Here is an 18,886-nt window from a genome sequence, read left to right as displayed (position 1 = left end):
TAGCGGACAGAAAATAAATAGAATTATCTGTGACCGATTGTGAGGAGCAGCCCCAAATGTAACGCTTTCAGAAAATTGCTGACGAGGCGCACAGGGTTATCCCGATATGCCTGTCTTGGCCTGTGAGGAGATTATCAGATTGAAAATTAATGAAAAAGTTCCAATTCTCACCTGTTTTGCCACAGACAATAAAAAGGATGAGAAATTGTGAAGGAGCTGCATCAAAATCATCATTCAGGTACAAATAAACACACAGGACAACTGAAGTTAGATGAAGCATTACTGAATTTGCAACACTGGCCTTCTCGATGTTTCCCCCCTGCTTGCAAATTGCGAACGTGTGACAAGCATTACAGCGACAGCGAAAGTATTCCGTGTACATCATTTTCGAACTGTCACACGTTTTGCTTTCGGGACGACACTCGCTCTCCTATCCGTTGGAGTTGTTGATCATATCACTGTCTTGTCTCAGATATAAATGCCTATCTTCATCATTTCCGATTTGGTCGCCAGGAGCAGCGTACTCCCTTGGCAATGAATAAGGTTGTGCAGAAAACAAATCTGCAAAGACAACTCATTAATTATTTTCCACGGTTGTTTTTCTAATCATTAGATTAGATTATACATACATGCAAAGATTAGTGTACTCTTCAAGATGGTTTGTTACTGGGTTAATGGTAAAAAAATTATCATAATATTGCGGTATGTTCATAAATGATCGTGCAGTCATGTAGTTACACATACGCACATGCACACATATTAATTTCTTCGAAATAAAATGTTATACGTTTTATTCTCATGGCACGTAGAATAGATGAAGGCGAAAAACTTTTACTAATTATGTATTGCTAGTTGAACCTTCATTTAAACACTACAAAGCCCTGAAAGACAGCATTTTATCATATATACGAGGGTCGGCTGGAAAGTTTCTGTCCTGACCCAGAAGGAAGCATTTTTGGTTCATGAAATTTTTGTGTGTTAGAGAGTAGTTCTTATATTGATACCCTACGAGGTTACATGTTCTAACGTTGAGCCGTTCCTGTTCAGCAGGTGGAATTGTGTCAGGATGGAGTCATCTGTGACTGAGCAGCGCATCGCCGATCGTGCAGTGATTCGATATCTCTTCCTGAAGTGTTGGACGGCCAGACAGATTCATGAGGACATGCAAAACACCTTACATGACAATGCCCTATCCTATGCAACAGTGCAGTGGTGGGTGAATAAATTGAATCGTGGACGACAGTCCCTCAGTGATGAACCTCGAACCGGGCGCCCGCGGAGTGCTTCCACCGACGACATCATCACGAAAGTGCATGACAAGATCATGGCGGATTGCCGACTGACGCAACAAACTATTGCAACACGTCTAAGCATTTCGAAGGAGCGCGTGCATGTTATTATTCGTGATCATTTGGAAATGCGCAAGGTGGCTGCGCATTGGGTTCCACGAGACTTGACATTTGACCAAAAACGCACACGATCGAAGCTCTCAGCTGCACATTTGCAACGCATGCGTGCAGACCGTGAAGATTTTCTGAACAGGATTGTGACTCAAGATGAAACATGGTGTCATCATTTCGACCCCTGCTATGAAGACACACCTGAAGGGCAAGCATTTCCGCACGGACGATGATGTTATGGATGCTGTTAATGACTGGTTACACACCCAGGACGAAACTTTTTTTTCCAGTGGGTTAGAGAAACTGGAGCTACGCTGAGAAAAGTGCATTCAAGTAGAAGGGGACTATGAAGAACGCACATAAAATTTCAGCTCGCTACCACATCTCCTTTCCCTTCAGGCCAGAAACTTTCCAGCCGACCCTCGTCTGTATATGCAACCACATGCATGAGACTTCCTAACACAGAGCTCTGGCACATTACATGTATTTATGGAGGGCTCATGAACGGTTACGTCACGTAAGAAATTTGCAACTATTGGTTTCTGCCATTAAGCATGCTCACATTTGCTATTCCCAAATGGGTTCTGTAAATACGCTCCGCGAGCCTTGTATTTCCTTCATGGTGCATGTGCGAGGAGACATAACGTCGTGTAAGAAACAAGCTACTTAGCCACACCCATAGTTGCGATTCCTGCATAGCTTTTGTAATTAAGCGATCGAGATAGAACGTCGCATCCCGACCATTAAAAGCCTTCTTTCTAGAATTGAAGTGACTCCTAAAAGAAGCCAGAAGATGGATTAGGCAGTATCTTTATGAAGGAGGAGTTGTACTTATAGACAAGGTGAAGGAAAGCTTACAGCTAGAATACAAATACGTAGTTTTGATTTTGTGAGTAGAAGCATTACCCATGGTGTAACCGTTGCTACAGCGGTACTTAGAAAGGTAAGATTTGGGTATTCGCCCCTTCCGAAAGAATAGTAACAAAAATAAAGAATGAAAAATAGACTGTCCACTTCTTTATTTACGTTCTAAATTTCTTGCATAGAGATGAATTCCAACTGTTACGTAAACAGCTGGTATAAATGCATAGAACAAGTTCTTAAACTATAAATCCACTTTTGTATAAATATAACTCGAGATCAAGAATGTGTGGAGCCTTCCCCCAAACACTTGTTTGACACGTCCTTTCCCATTGCACTAATATTTATTGTTATTAATTATATTTTCTCTTGTACAAATGTTTATTGTTCTTAAATCTTAATTTCTGTAATTTACCTATCACTGATAATGTCAGGATAGTGACTAACCTGTATATACTTATCTTGTAAGAGCTGTTACCATGGAAATTACGAGTGTCTTTTGTCTTGACTTGAAAGTTCGGACTCGGTTTTTTTAATAGAGTGATCAAGTTGAATTATAAGAAGTTTAATTTCTTTGAGTGAAATGGATTATATGTTAGGCATATAAGTATTTAGTTTGCAAAGAAGTAAAATATACTTCCTTTTTCTTAGTGCAAACTTAACTTTGATGTTTATTTGGTTTGAACAACGAAGAGAGATATTACCCTGTACCCTGAGATGCATCACGTGTATGTTTTCGAGTCTTTCATGTGAATTTATTATTTGCTCTGGTAGTTAAATCATGTTCTTTTGACCAAAGAACGTGGAAGCGGCCCCGGCGCCCACCCAGCGTCGAATAACTTGGGTACCTGGGGGAAACCCAGGGGGGTAGAGGCGGTCAGGGGCTTGATGCTGATCACATCACCCCCACTCACGACCGGATCAAGAAAGTGTGGGGCGTTACCCCCACACCCCCTATACGCCTTCATGGCGTGGTGCTATGCACAGGGGAGCACTTTACCTTTTTTTTTACTTTTACGTGCCGTCTTAATGGAACGATACACTGCACAGGCGAATTAAAAAAAATCGTTGTCTCGCACTGTCTTAAAATACACTCCGTGAAGTAAGTCTGCGTCCAACTTCGGGATTTCAATGACCACCAAACAGAATATTGTCACATCTTTATACAACACAAAATATATGGTCATATCAAATATCACCAGTTATAAGATTCTCAGTTTCTTATACAACACAAAATGCCTCCCCATTTCATCAATCAGAAGATTATTGCCTTTTTATACAACACAAAATACCTCCGCATTTCAATTATCATCGAACAAATGGTTCTCATTTTTTAAAACAACTTAAAATACAGAATCATCAATACATCAAAAGGTTTTCAAATGTGACTGTTATTGATTTACCCCCACACCCCCTATACATCTTCACGGCGTGGTCATAAGCACAGTGGAGCACTTTACCTTTTTTATTGATTTCCATATATACACAATGTTTATAGATATTATAACTTTGCTCCATTTCAAATATCACCAAGCGGAAGATTATCGCATTCTTATATATCTTAAAATACTGGGTGTGACATCAACACACCAGAAGAATTCTCAAAAGTGGCTTTATATGTTTTGTGAAAATATTGTTACTTTGTTCCAAGAGTAGAATTTGCAGAGTTAATCTGATCTCCAGTTAATAACACATACCCACAACAATGCATGCAGAACAGATACAGAAATTAACATCGCATGGCTTTTCGGAGTTCTCGTGATGGCCATTATGAGTGTCTAACAACCCATTGTCGTCGGCCATTTTGATGCCGGTTTGATGGCCTGTTCGGAACGCAAGCTGGCATTCTCTGGATTTCGAGGAATGCCAATGAACAACTTGATGAAAGGGTGGTAAACAAATTGAAGGGCATTTGGCCGTGAACGTAGGAGCTTATACTTCGCAAATTAGGATGACGAACATAACTTCAAGCTTTGGTAGTCCGGCTCGGGCTTTCAAAATGGGGCATTCTTTTCCGGAGGCTTTAACGGCGAGAGGGAAAGAACGATTACGACTCATCAAGTTCATTTCGGAGTGGAACTCTCACTGGACAAAATTACCACAGCGGTACGGAGCGACGGTTTATAAAACCAGGGGCAAAGCTGCAGGTGTGCCGTTCGTGAAAAACATCCCCCATCTTTCGTTTACAGCTAACACCAACACAATCCCATTGCATTGTGGGAACCTTGAACACAAAAGGGTATGATTTGCAGAGGGTTGACCGCATAGAGAAGGTTCAAAAATGCTTAGCTTTATGGTTTTCAGCTGTTGAAGCGCGAAGCGTCCTTGAAAAGGGGGCTCGTGCCCCTCTTTGTTTATTAAAAAAATCTATCTGCCAATTCTTGGAAATGTGGAGTTTTATGGGCTAATAAAATAGAAGCCGTAAAGCGGAGTGCCGCTCTTTTCTAAAATAGTCACTGATCTACCACTTTGTAAACTGTCAACATCATAAACTTTCATCCATAAACTACAAATGTTAAGTATCATACGTATTTACCGTGTTTTAGATGTCATTCACAAGTACGTAACTATGAAGTATTTCGCGAATACAAAATACAAAATTTTGCGTAAAGTACAAATACAAGTACAAATAGGCTAATCGGGACTGGACCTACAGTGGGATCCAAACCAGCATGTTCCTCCACCGTGAATCAAACCCGGCCCGTTGATTACACAGCGAGAACGCTACGAATATGAATGTGGTTACAGCACCGACTTTCCATGTTATTCATAAAAAAAAAATCCCTTACTCTCCAACTTTGAGATTTAGACTTCCAGATGAAGGTTAAGCAGTTAGAGGTTGATGTGCGGAATGTTTTAATAACAAATCCCAGAATCAGGATTGATGTGTCTCATACTAAGGGGTCGAAGAGAAACAAGAAAACAATTTATAACTGTCAAACATGGTTGAGATGCGGGGATTCTGGGAGATACAGGAAGCTGGGAACAAATGTGAAGGTTTACATATATCTTCCTTCAGTTTTCAGACGCAGGATTATGTCGGATCAACATTGTATAAGAAACCGCCACATTTTGAAACCCTAAGTAAGGCGAAAGCCCTGCATGGCGAAAGCCCTGTGCTTTCCTCTTTGGTCCCCAAGGAATTCTACGTCCCAGCCACGCCAAAGCTGGTGCGTAGACGTAAGCAGTGTTGCCAGATAAAGCTTTGAAAATTCTTCCATTTGGTGAAAAGTTTGGCGTATAGAGTGTGGGATTTCCACTGTTGATGTCTTTCCTATGGCTCGATCTCTCTTCTCGGCACTTGTTTACCCTTATCTTTTTTTACATAGTGGTGATGTTATCAGCACCATAGTTAGGTTGGCACCCACTGATTAGAGGCTAGGTGTGCCATAGATTCATTTATGCCAAGACGATGTAGGTTAATACCCTACCTGGGATCACCCATCTTGAGAAACGAAACTAAGTCTGTATCTGAAAGGTACAAAATACAGACTTGAAGTATGGTATTGACGGAAGTGACGTCATCTAGTGCGGTTCGAAAGCGCCAAGTACACAAGCAATCGAGACCATAGCTCGGAGTACGGATCCTTGCAGAATTAGTCACGTGATTTCTGCACTCGTTGTTCATTTGTTTGAAGTCTTGGAGGTAGAAAGCCAGCAACGCAGGTTAAATCACGTTATAGGCCAGCAAGTTGTTGGTTGAAGTTCTTCTAATGTGTGGAAATGTATGTATAAGAACATTTGAAAATTCTATGTGATTTCTGTGGTGAAAACAAGTGTTTTAAAGCGAGGAAAAGAACGTGTCCTCAGTTTTATGTACTGATCGTATTTGGCGCTGCAGTCGAAGTGCAATTCGAAAGACTTTCACTTCCAGTCCACGACTTGAAGACCATACTCCAAAACCATACTCGGAGGATGCTCGCTTCAAGTATGGTCTTGCACCTTTCGGACACGGCCTAAGTCTTCCCCGTTGCAAGAGCGGACACAGCGAGTCTGTGACAACTACGCGCACCCCCAATCATCCCACCGCCTCATGGATCTAAGTAAAGACTTCGCAATATCGAACAACATTTCCAGCTCTCATTCGCTTATCGCCGTCTTTTTCGTTTCTGTTTCCACGTAGGAATACGTACCTCGCTCCTAACTCGCTGTCAACCTAGTTATACTGTTTACGATCGAGTAAAAAGACACTTGCGGAGGCGGTGTCGATTGTTGCAAGCATTTCGTGTTACTGGCAAGTGAAGAGCGACAAATCGGTGTTAAAAATTGTGGCGTACGATCGAGATTTGTCAATTTTATCTTTGAACTTGTGCATTTCTATTTGTGAGAGATAATATGTCGTTTTTTCTTTATTGTCACGCGCTAAAAAAAATTAACTCAACTGAACTAAGCAACGCAACAACGCAGAATCGCTCCCCGTGACACCTGTCACGCGGATTAAACATTACATGAATTATAATACGGTCAGGATAAGTGCCTACAGTCGGAGTTACCGAGAATAAACCTAGGAGGATTTGATTTTTAGTACCTGAAATGACGTTACATAATACTACGGTGGTTCTGAATATACACATATATTAAAGCACAGATAAATACACAGTACATCTTGCCCTCTTTCACTCGATCTCTCATTCATACACTCATTCCATGGCATATTGCGACAATATGACAATTACAAAGGTTACATTAATTAATACTTTGACTATACTCATGCTATTTCTTGGCTACATTGCCGTTTACAATTTACCGTTTAGGAGTTTAAGTATAAAGTGAATAATTGTTCCTTGTGCGAACCCCTTTTATCTTTTCTGAAGGTACAAATATATTTCAATGAACTATTGTTTGCTGTTAACATAAACTCTGATCTACAACATTGATTGTCCGCCGGAATACCGATGTCTAGTTATGGCCTAGCACTGATTTAAGTTATGCAATGATTTGATTTACGCAGATTCGCGGTAGATTGGCGTCATCTCTCTCACACACGCACATGGTTGGATCTTACCTTCGCGGCATTCCCTCTGACCTGGGTAGGGTGAAAGTGGTCCTACAGTTTTGGAAGACGTCTGCACTCCATTGTTGCACTTCGCGGTTATCCTGGTTGGCGAAAATGGATCTCCCGGCAGTTCCGTATGGCATCATCGGATCCTGGCTTCACTCGTTTACTTCACAGGGACGTCCATGACGGTACACGTACACTGTCGACTCCACACGACAACTAGTGCAGTAATAGGTCAGTCCTTCACGGTTTCACATGGACTCAAATGGCTATTAAATGTTATTAACTTCTGCTAACTTAGGACGTTGTTTCGGACGATTGACACAGGTGGACGTGTCTGGCGTTATTCTCACATACCACACGTATGTGCACGAATGCATTGACGGCGAGGGGGAAACGACCCCCCCCCCCCACCTGGGTCTACTCTGCTCTACTCCATGGCTCTAAAACACTCACTCGAGGAAAAAACAAATCCAGACCTCGGATCCGATCGCGACTCTGAGCTAGGTCGCACGTAGCTCACACACCGGTGGCGATTGTAGGCAAACTGTTTTCTCGCTATTCCGAATCATCCCTTTTATTCCAGATTTGAACGAAGTGACGCTCTAGCCTCAGTGTTCATTTATTGTTTCTGGTGCTTTGACCGTTGTCCTCCTATCCTGGTCAACGCTCACTCCGGTCCTTAACCTCTGGTAGCAGCCCCTTGTGCAGAGATTAGGTTAAATCCTCGGCTATTGTATTCGACACGTTCAGTAAGGGCCAACTCACCAGGATACCCTCCCCCATTGAATCCAGCGATGAATTTTTAATAATTCATAACTCCCATATTTCTGTTCTGATTAGGCTCAAATCTTGGAATCAGTACTTTCATGATGTGGTCTTCCGCTGGTTAAAATCTCATCCAATTCGGTCCATTGGTTTAGAAGTTGTAATTTTCCTGCTATTCCCCATAAGAATGCATGTAAATCCGAATTCGGGCGAAAAACGGTGGTTGAGCAAGTTGGTGTTGGCTAAGGCAGTCGCTAGACACCTGTATTCGCGACGGATTTTAATATTACCAATCGTAATTAATTCTTAATAACGGGCAATTAGATTAATTACCTGTTAGTCTATATTTGACCGTTATATTATATTATTAAAAAGATGACTTATTTCTTCCTAAACGTTTTGCAGAGCATGTAAAAAATAGGATATCTTAATGATCAATTGCACTTTGTGTTGGTATTTCTAATTTTACTTTGTCTCTGTGTATCTTTGGCTAACTAGGACGTATGGAATTAACGATGATTAGATGAACTGATGATCAGCTCATCACTCATCCATGCACACACCCGGACTCGAATAATGAACTCAAAAGGGCTCGGCTGGGGCACAACATTTTAGAGACCAAGCGATCAGTTGATCATATTTCTGGCTATAAAACGTTTGCCCGATTTTTACTTCAGGAAACCAAATTGATAACTGATCTGCCGTTTAAAGTAGGGATACGAAGCAATAAGTATGTTCATATCGTGTTTCAAATAAGGAATTTCTGTTTACAAGGCTATCTCCATCAGATGGTGTCTCTGGTGGATACACAACTTCCGATGTACGAGAGATCGATAACTTTGACATTTACATGGGGGTGGACAAAAGGTAAATATTACAAATAAATCACTATTCAACTTGGAGGCACAAGATTCCTTGGAGTTTCATCTTGGATGTCATCAGCGCATTTACGTAGTTCCATTGTCACTATTTATGGCTTTCGAGAACGGAGTCCGCTACTATTGTCCTCAAGTAGCGAGATCGAACCCAGGACCGTTCGCACCAAAGGCAAGAGAGCAATTCGGTAGCTCAAAAAGCTATTACAGTTAATTATTTTCTTGTCGTGAATTCGGCTACTACTTTGCCAATTATTACAGTGAGGGCTGACATAGTCAAGTACTTGGACTGTTCTGAACCGGGAATTCCCATTTCAAATGTGAGAGCTGAAACCGTTCCTCAAGGAAAAATTATACGATGGAAATGTGGACACATTTGTTCAGAAGGTAGACAATCCAATTCACGCCCTCCTCTTAAGAAGACGCGTAACTCCGAGGTTATAGCTCTGCGGATATAGCTCGGAGAGTCGTTGGGCTGGTGAATTGCACGAACCATCAGTTCAGATGAGTTAAGAAGATGTAGAGAAACTCAGGTGATGAAATTCATGAGGGGGAAAACGTTGCGGACCGAAGACGAGGAGTGAGATGAAAAACCAGTAATATACGAATACAGTTGGAAATTGGAGCTCCGACTTCCAAGAGTTCATTTGGAGTCTTTAAAAATCTCGTTGTGTTATCTGGGGAAAGAATTATCGCTCCTCTGGACCACTTTTCTTCCCTCCCCAGCCACCTTCAACGAGAAAGAGAAAGGACGGGGTATATTTGCTCATTTCTTCCGGTGCCGAGTTTTTATGAAGAATTTGAGGTAGGAAATTTGGACACGGTGGAGGTTATGGATATGAACCATAACTTAAAAACTCCAGCCCTCACCGTGGTCCAAATCCAGCGTTTCTTCTCAATCCACGAACCCAAGTCACGGAAACCGAAACAATTTCGGGCGTTTCCTCGTCCATCGTAAATACAGTCGAAAGTGCTTAAAAATTCCATCGCGCCGCGAACGTGGACACGCACACATATACGCTTGGCGCATTCTTTGACCCGAATAAAGACTAGAGGATGGGTTCAATTCGTAGCCCACATTTTCCTATTTGACCCTAGTTCGTGGTTCGAATCTGTGGGGCTCGGAAGTCGTAAGAGATCGGAAAGCATTCGCACGAGGCGTCGTCACGTACAATTCGAACTGCTCTCTATTTTTTAGGGTCAAATGAAAAGAGATGTGATGAAGATGTGTACGTACCTTCAACGTAACTGGTATGAATTGTGCATGAGCCTATTTTTCGGTTCCTAGATACAGAGACAAAGATTGCATCCATGTACATTACGAATGAACAGAATATTCGAAAAAAAGTAAAAAGAAGTTAAAATTATGGATCATGTCCCGAACACTCGCCTATTGTAATTAATTGTAAACGGAACAGTTGTCTAAGAGAACTAAACCGAAACAGACCAGCTGCTTAAAGAGACTAACCCGAACAGAACGGGCCGAGAAGAACTGAGCTCGAACGGAATAGAAGACCTAAAGAACCAAGCCTGAATGGAACAGCAGTCTAACACATCTAAACGCAAATGCAAGAGACTTAAAAGAACTAACGCCAAAGGAGACACCCGTCCCTAAGAAGAACAACTAAGGTCGAACGGAACAGATGTCGACAAGAATTGTGTTCGTACGGAACAGATGCCTAAAAGAACTAAGCTCGTACGGAGCATATGCCTAATAGAACTGAGTTCGAACGGAACAGATGACTAAAAGAACTGGGCTCGAATGGAAGACATGTGTAAAGAACTAAGCTCGAACGGAACAGCCACTTAAAATAATAAAGTCCAAAAGGGGACAGTTACATCCAGAATTGAGATAACCATTTTAACGAACTATAGAGCAACCACAAATAAAAGATCCTTGGGCCAAAATCCTTGGCGCACTTTCCCCTCGATCCGTTCAACTCTCCCCCTCCCCTCCTCGCGGAAGTAAAGTTCACAGGAGACGCGGGTCTGTGTGACTGACCCAAGATTTACATTTATTTCATTTATTATGTTTTGTTTAATTTTGTGCTTAATACGCACGATGATATATCTATGTTATCAATTTCTGTTTTGTTATATTTTGGAAAACGTTGTTGCATTAATATGATGTATAATTAATTATTATCACATTCTTGATAATGTAAAATTACGATGTATACATTTCTATATACATTTTTGACCATAGCAACGGTAAAGAAACAAAACACAGTAGATCAATAAGTGAAAAATATATTGAAATTATATATAGTGACGTCCGAGTTTTCTTTGAATTTAACAAACTGTAAGTAGATTTGGATAAAGATAAATACTAGGATGTTTCGTTGAAGTGTGTGTGAAAGACTTGCTTCAATAATTTGGCGCCTACAGCCAGGATTCAAGAAAAAAAGGACAATCTTCTGATGCGTGGTGAGAAGTTTGCGCAATGGGAGTTATAGACTTTTAAATGTTATTTTGTCTTCGAGTTGCAATTTGTTGAACATGTTGCGAAGACAAAATTGGCGACCCTAAATATTTTCTTTCTATTCTGTGAAATCATGGCAGATAAATCTAAAGAAACGAAGCCTAGACATTCACGTAGGCTAAAATCTAATGTTGCATATGAAGGAACCTACTTAAATAGTAGTAATTCTCACGATGGGGACATTTGTGATGTACAGTCAGGTAAGATTGAAGGAGTGGCGTGTTGTGATAAACTTGATAATGACCTGAGGTATGTGCAATGTTTTGATTGCCGTTCGTGGTATCATGTTTCATGTTTGAAGCTTTCCGTCACACATTGGACAATTTATTCTACCACTAAGGAAAAATATTGTTGTAAGAAATGTGATTCCAGTTACGATCCTTACCAATTGCCAGTGTATTTGGAAAGTATAAATCCTAATTTAAATGACATACTAAACAGCATTAGAAGCATACAATTAGCTGTTGTAAATTCTAGTCAGGAACTTAAGACTCAGTTTGAACAGTCTAATCAGGAACTTAAGACTCAGTTTGAACTTTCTAATCAGGAATTTAAACAGTCTAATCAAGAACTCAAACAGTCTAATCAGGAACTTAAGACTCAGTTTGAACAGTCTAATCAGGAACTTAAACAGTCTAATCAGGATCTCAAACAGTCTAATCAGGAACTTAAGACTCAGTTTGAACAGTCTAATCAGGAACTTAAGACTCAGTTTGAACAGTCTAATCAGGAACTTAAGACTCAGTTTGAACAGTCTAATCAGGAACTTAAGACTCAGTTTGGACAGTCTAATCAGGAACTTAGATCAGAATTAAATCTGTCTAATGAAAATATTCAGGTTAAACTTGACGTTATATCTTTAAAACAAGCTGAATTATCTAGTGCACATACACAGTTATCTTCACAGCTCGATGTCAAATTTGAAGCTGTTAATCATGATATTAGTCATGTTAACAATCAGCTCAATATTTTAATGTCTGAATTTAAGGACAAAATAGATGCGGTTAGTACAGCGTGTATACAATCAACTACAAGTCTTGAATCTGTGTTTGATAATAAATGTCGTAATGTTGATGTCAAACTATCTGAATTTGAAAATGTACAATTATCATTGAAAGAATACGTTCTTGATTATGACCAACGTTTAGATAATCTCAATTCAAATTGTAATGAATGCTCTGCTAATATAGTTGATCTTATATCTAGAGTCACTATTTTAGAAAGTAAAAGCGATGTTAATGCTGATGTACATAAGCATATTTCTCATTGTACAGAAAGGTTCCAACAGTTTAATTCCCATATTGAAGGTATAGAACAAAATATCAAAAAGCTTCAAGCTGATGGCAAGGATTTAACAGCCAAGGTTAACGATAATGATGAAGGTAGCGTAGCCCTTACACATAATTCCTCTGCTCATAATTCTGTTGTTACAAATAGTAATAGTAGAACAAAATCAATTGTTGTGGATAATGCAGAATCTAATACATGTAGGAATGGAAAAACTCAGTGTGATGTTGTACTCAGTACTTCGTCTAGTGATGTATCAGATGATTCTTCTAGGACAGTTTCCGGTAAGATGAATGTTACTAACACTCGCGCTCGTAAACATGTCCGTTGGAAGCACAAGTATAATAAATCTGTAAGATCTAGCTCTGAAGAAACTTCCGTAAAGAAATTCCGAAGTGACGACTTAGAAGGTCCATTCCAAAAACGAGAGTTAGGTGCTGAGAAATATAACTACACTAACGCTTGCTATCAACTGTTTGGTACAAATTCACATCCTACTTCTAGTTCTGTGTTTACTAAGATTAATGACAATGTTAGTAATGTACATAATAATCCACATTGTCATCTGGATCAAAGCGTTAAGTCTACTTGTATGTGGTGTGATTTTAACCCACAAATATCAGAACCTAACCCACAAAATGATTGTGTTAGTAATAGCTATCGTGATGCAAGTGTACCATGTTCAGTTTCGAACAATCACGATGATCCTCATTCTTCTGAAAATGGTTCGAGATTGCATAACTGTAGTAACACAGGGTTAAACGGAGCAAATCATATTTGCTATAATCGACCGTATAGTTTGAGAGGAAGAAGTGATCATCCTATAAATAGAAATACATGCAATGGAGAAGGAAATGCAAGAAGTGGACGTTTAAAATTAAGTGAATTATCTCAATTGCCTAAGTTCTCGGGAAAGATAGAGCAACAATCAGCGAGAGAATATATTGAGCAGCTGGATAACATATTAAATGTTGTAGGAGTGCCAACAGAAATGAAACTGCAAAGTTTCCAACAATGCTTCACTGGCAGAGCTGGTTATTGGTTTCGGACTCATAAATATTACTTTAATTCTTATGATCAGTTTGTACAAGAATTCATTAATCAGTTTGCTTCTTCGGAAGTTATCCTATCACAACTCTCCGTATTGAGGAATCGCAAATACGATCCCAGTGTACATGGCAGTTTAGAGACTTTTGCTTTAAAAACTCACTCTAGTTATTGTAATTTGGTTGAAAATCCTCAAGATATAGATGTTGTGCAGTTAATACTTAGCCAATTACCTGATAATATTGCCAATCACATTACTTGTTACGAAATTCGTTCAGTAGATCAACTAACTAGCATGTTAAGGAGATTAGATGTAATAAAATTTAGTAGAAAGGGGCTTGTTGTTCTTCCTAATGAAGACAACGAACGTGAAAATATTCCAAAGGTTTTTAAGAATTCGGAACAAAATAGAGGCAAGTTAAATGTGCGGCAAGTTAATGTTCGACGTTCGAAGACCACTAGTGTTTGTACTCAGACTCCAACTAGTAGTGAGATAGAAGCCAATGCTGTTATCAATCAAGGTTACGAAAATCGGCAGGGAAACAATCTTCGAGGTCGATATTTCAACAATTTTAGGCGAACCTCTAATAATTATGGACATCATGGAAATTTTACTGCACGAAACAATTATAATAGCTTCAGATCTAGAAACGGAGGACAATTCCGAAATAATTACAGGCAAGATAATTATCGTTCACCTACAGGACAATTTAATGATGAAAATTTGCTCAATCAATCGCGATTCTATTACAGGAATGAAAATCGCAGTGCTAATAATAATACAATGCCATATCAGCGTTTTCCTGCAAATTCTAATTCATTAAATTCTCAACCTGAAGCAGCAGGTTTAGTATCACAAACTAATTCTGATTCTACAAGAATGGCAAATCGTGAACAAAATACTTCGCAAATAAATCAAGTACAAGGTTCTTTAGCTTTAACGCAAGTTCCCGTGAGATGTTAAATTAAAAGGTTGGGATGATTTACTTCAAGCAAGTTTTGTACAAGGGCAAAGTTTTGTTAAAGCATACATCAAGAAATTTAGTTATTCTTTGCACTTTAATTTAAAGAAAAGTGAAATTTTAAATCTATGCATATTCAATGGAACTGATAATGTTGGAACTTCTTCCTATTGCTACTGATGTGCTAAAATACGAGAATTGTTGTTGCGTGCAAGTAAAAATGTACATTCTGTTTCTGCGCGATATTGTTTAAGAATTTGTTCAGAGAATAATATACTCTGCATATAAATAATTGATTTATGCCAATGTGTTGTATCTAGTAGGAATGAGTAATGTAATTATCCACTAGATTACATATGGTTATTATTTTATTTGAGAATTGATGTGTCTACAAAGTATATGAATAAATGTAGACAATACTTTTATGAAAGGCCATGGATGCCCTGACGATGTGATGATTATCCTCGTCTAACAAATTTATGTGTGCGCAAATAAGTATGATATTTGAAGAAACAGTCGCAGCATTATGTTATTACTTGCTACTCAATTGACAACTTGATGTATTTGTTCAAGGAAATAAGTAATCATGTAGCTATATATGAATAATTACGGAGTTTCCAACTGAGATAGTGAATTGGAAGATTTGAAGAACAGAAGATCAAAGTGCATATGTAGTATTTCTTGACTGTCCTGTATTAGATACATCTAAAAATTACTATTGCTGAAGAAATTATCCAAGATTTAGTGAAGAAGTGAGGTAAGAAGGTTTGAAGATTTTGAGAGTTACATCGGACAATGAGAAGCTATAAATACAATTTGAGATGTAATAATTTATGTTAATAATTGTTTCCGTTCAAGAATATTGTTTTTTAGTTTAGTGTACTGAATGAATGGAATTACAACAAAGTGGGATACAAAATGTGTCAGTCAAGTTTAATTCACGGAATTCATAATGAACTGAAAAAAAAATTGTTTAATAAAATGAAGAGTTGATTATAAGTTGTAACTTTAAAATGCAATGTTCATAAGTTTGTAATTAAATCTGGTAAAATTTTCGATATTTGGATATTTCAAATAAGTCAAAAATTTTCACCCGGAAGGGGTGCGTATTGTGACTGACCCAAGATTTACATTTATTTCATTTATTATGTTTTGTTTAATTTTGTGCTTAATACGCACGATGATATATCTATGTTATCAATTTCTGTTTTGTTATATTTTGGAAAACGTTGTTGCATTAATATGATGTATAATTAATTATTATCACATTCTTGATAATGTAAAATTACGATGTATACATTTCTATATACATTTCTGACCATAGCAACGGTAAAGAAACAAAACACAGTAGATCAATAAGTGAAAAATATATTGAAATTATATATAGTGACGTCCGAGTTTTCTTTGAATTTAACAAACTGTAAGTAGATTTGGATAAAGATAAATACTAGGATGTTTCGTTGAAGTGTGTGTGAAAGACTTGCTTCATCTGCGCAGGTGTTTTATCTGGTGGTTCCACTATTGCCGCAGAAATAATAACGGTTTAAAATAACTCAGCACAAACCCAACAACCAGCTACAAAAATTAAGTATAAGTCACACTACACCTACAGCTGATGCTGAACAACCACGTACTGTTAACAACTAATCAACGACTGCCTACAATGACTAAGCGGAAGCAGTACAACCACTTACAAGAATTAAACACAAAAGTAGCAACCACTAAATTGTCTAAAACAACGACCTAAGTGTGAAGCAACGCCTAAAATAATCTAGCACGAACAGAGCAAAACGTCTAAAAGAACCCAGAGCAAAACGCCTAAAAGAACCAAGAGCAAAACGTCTACTAAAAGAACCAAGAGCAAAACGCCTAAAAGAACCAAGATCAAAACGCCTAAAAGAACCAAGAGCAAAACGCCTAAAAGAAACAAGATCAAAACGCCTAAAAGAGCCAAGAGCAAAACGCCTAAAAGAACCAAGATCAAAAAGTAAATACCGCTTGTAAAACAAACAGCTATAATTCATTACGAGTAGAAGCTAGTACAGTCACTGACACTGCCGGCTTGTAACGATTCCATTGAAAGGCAATGTATTTATTACAAGCCGGCAGTGTCCGTGACTGTACATAGTATAAGCACGTATATTTTACTTCCGCTCTTAATCTCCATCACACTTCGTTCTACGATCCGAGAACTGGCCGGTGGAGGCACACACTGGTTTGGATCCCACTTTAAACTGTAGGTCCAGTCCCGATTAGCCTTACTGTGCACTGTGGACTTAAAACACTAAATCAATCAATCGATCAACCAGAATTGGCATCAAGTTAGAAAACCAAATTATATTATTTTCTCGGAACAGCGACGGCGGCGTGAATTCCGGAGGAGTGGGGGGTGCAAATGCGCATCTTGGTCCTCCCACTCTTGTCACTTCTACAAAACTAACTTGTGCCACTCCGGAGAGAAAAAAAGAAACTTTCTTTGACACATTTCCGTTCCGCGACTTGAAACACGAAAGACCACTGAGATGGAAAAGATAACTGGCGAAACTTCGCAAATTTCCTGCCTCCCTTCCATAGCTATTCGTATTTCATTTTTATGGCTCAATTCTATCGCGGTGTGGGGATTCTCTCAGCGAACGTATTCCGCGTCTCTTTGATTAGTCTCCATGTCTCAAGAAAAGAGGGGCTATCACAGAATTAAACTGTGATAAAGTAAAATAAAATCTCAGAAATTGTGGAAACCATATTGCAATGTGATTTGAAGTGTCGCTTTGAGAAACTTTTAGTTTTCTCTCTAGATGTTAAAATGACTTTTTGCAACCACCAGGTGTCCAGGGTTCGAATCCCAGTTAGGACATGGATGTTTACATTTGTCCCAAAGAGAAGAACATAAATATTAGTATATAAAAATGATATATGTAAAAACGGAGGGAAAAAGTCGGTATGTCGTCTGACAGCCATGTGGGAGACCCGGAGTGGGTGCTCTAAGGTCGGGATTTAACCAGCCTTGTCTCCGCATAAAGTGGCTCTGGGGCTCTCCCAGCCTCAACTAAATGGGTACCTGAGAGCAACCCTCGGGGTAAATGCGGTCGGAGCGTGGTGCTGATCGCATCACCTCCAACAATGCCGAGATCGATAGAATGTGTGAAGCCCTACCCCTAAATCCCCCTTATATGCCCCATGGCATGGTGCAAATTGCACGGAGAACTTTACCTCTATCTACTGTACCTTTCTGACATTCCTGAACTTGAAAATTGCTACAGCAACGTAAGTTTCTCATCTACACTCTACGAAAACAAGGTATCTGTGCAGGTGGTAACTCGAGAGGTTTGACCAATGAACACGTGGGAGGGGGAAATGAGTGCATGAAGGGGACAACGCGGCTGTAGCTACCAACCGTTTGCTCCACCCACTCGCTTTCTCCCCTTCTCTATCGTTACGTGCAGCCTTGCTCCATAGAATCCCGAGACAAGAGTGTACCCATCATTTCAGAGCTGCGAGGATAGAGAAGATGAAACTTCACAAGGCACCGAAGTAAAAGCAAGACTGACTAATCAAATACTCACTTGCTGACTTGCTTGATCGACACTGACCATGCCTCCGCACCCTCAAACTCATTCCCAAGTCCCTTTCCCTCGCAACATTAATATCTCAGAGGGAAGTAACAACTCGTTTAATATTAATTTCGAGTGCTGGAAATATTTCCCCCACCCCACCCCACCCACGCCCGCCTGCTTACCCAAGCACGTAATCATTCGCGGCCTCCCTCTCCCTGTCCAAACAAAATGCAGCGATTTCCTTGCGATGATGGTTAACTAACGCGTTCGGAATGACCGCAACTCCAAAAGCGAACAATGTGTACTCTTGCTAGCATAAGCTTATCCCCTTCCTCCCGGGGTCAAAAGACCAAGCGTCCGCTTTTCGTATTGTGGTTTCCCTTTCAAGGCTCTCGCTCGCTTATGCCGCCCTGGCTGCGTTGTTTGTGCAGAAATCTACTCCAGTGCAAACATCAGTTCCCACCTAAGGTCTCGCCGTAAACCGCCAGCTTGCCTCAAACACCACAGGGTGCGAGGGAGGGTGTTTATTGTGATAAATCCAGCGCTACAGAACGTTTACCCGGTCTAGGACTAAGACTTGGAAGCATCGACCAAGTTATCAAACCATAGAGTACCGTGACTTCTAGCCTTTCGCGAGTTTCCAAACTAAGA

At 39.7% G+C, this 18,886-nt stretch overlaps 1 protein-coding gene across 1 annotated transcript; it reads left to right on the top strand.

Moving 5' to 3' along the window:
- The first annotated feature begins 1,066 nt into the window (after nucleotides 1-1,066).
- On the top strand, nucleotides 1,067-1,633 carry LOC145985609 (protein GVQW3-like). The gene has a single exon (XM_083119679.1). It carries the CDS (start codon nucleotides 1,067-1,069, stop codon nucleotides 1,631-1,633), a length of 567 nt encoding a protein of 188 aa, XP_082975805.1.
- Nucleotides 1,634-18,886: the final 17,253 nt, after the last annotated feature.

This window comes from Lepisma saccharinum, chromosome 3 (assembly GCF_977018435.1).
Source record: "Lepisma saccharinum chromosome 3, izLepSacc3.1, whole genome shotgun sequence".
Lineage (NCBI taxonomy): Eukaryota > Metazoa > Arthropoda > Insecta > Zygentoma > Lepismatidae > Lepisma > Lepisma saccharinum.
Note: the sequence above shows the minus strand (reverse complement) of the source record. Positions and strands in the feature narration are given on the sequence as shown.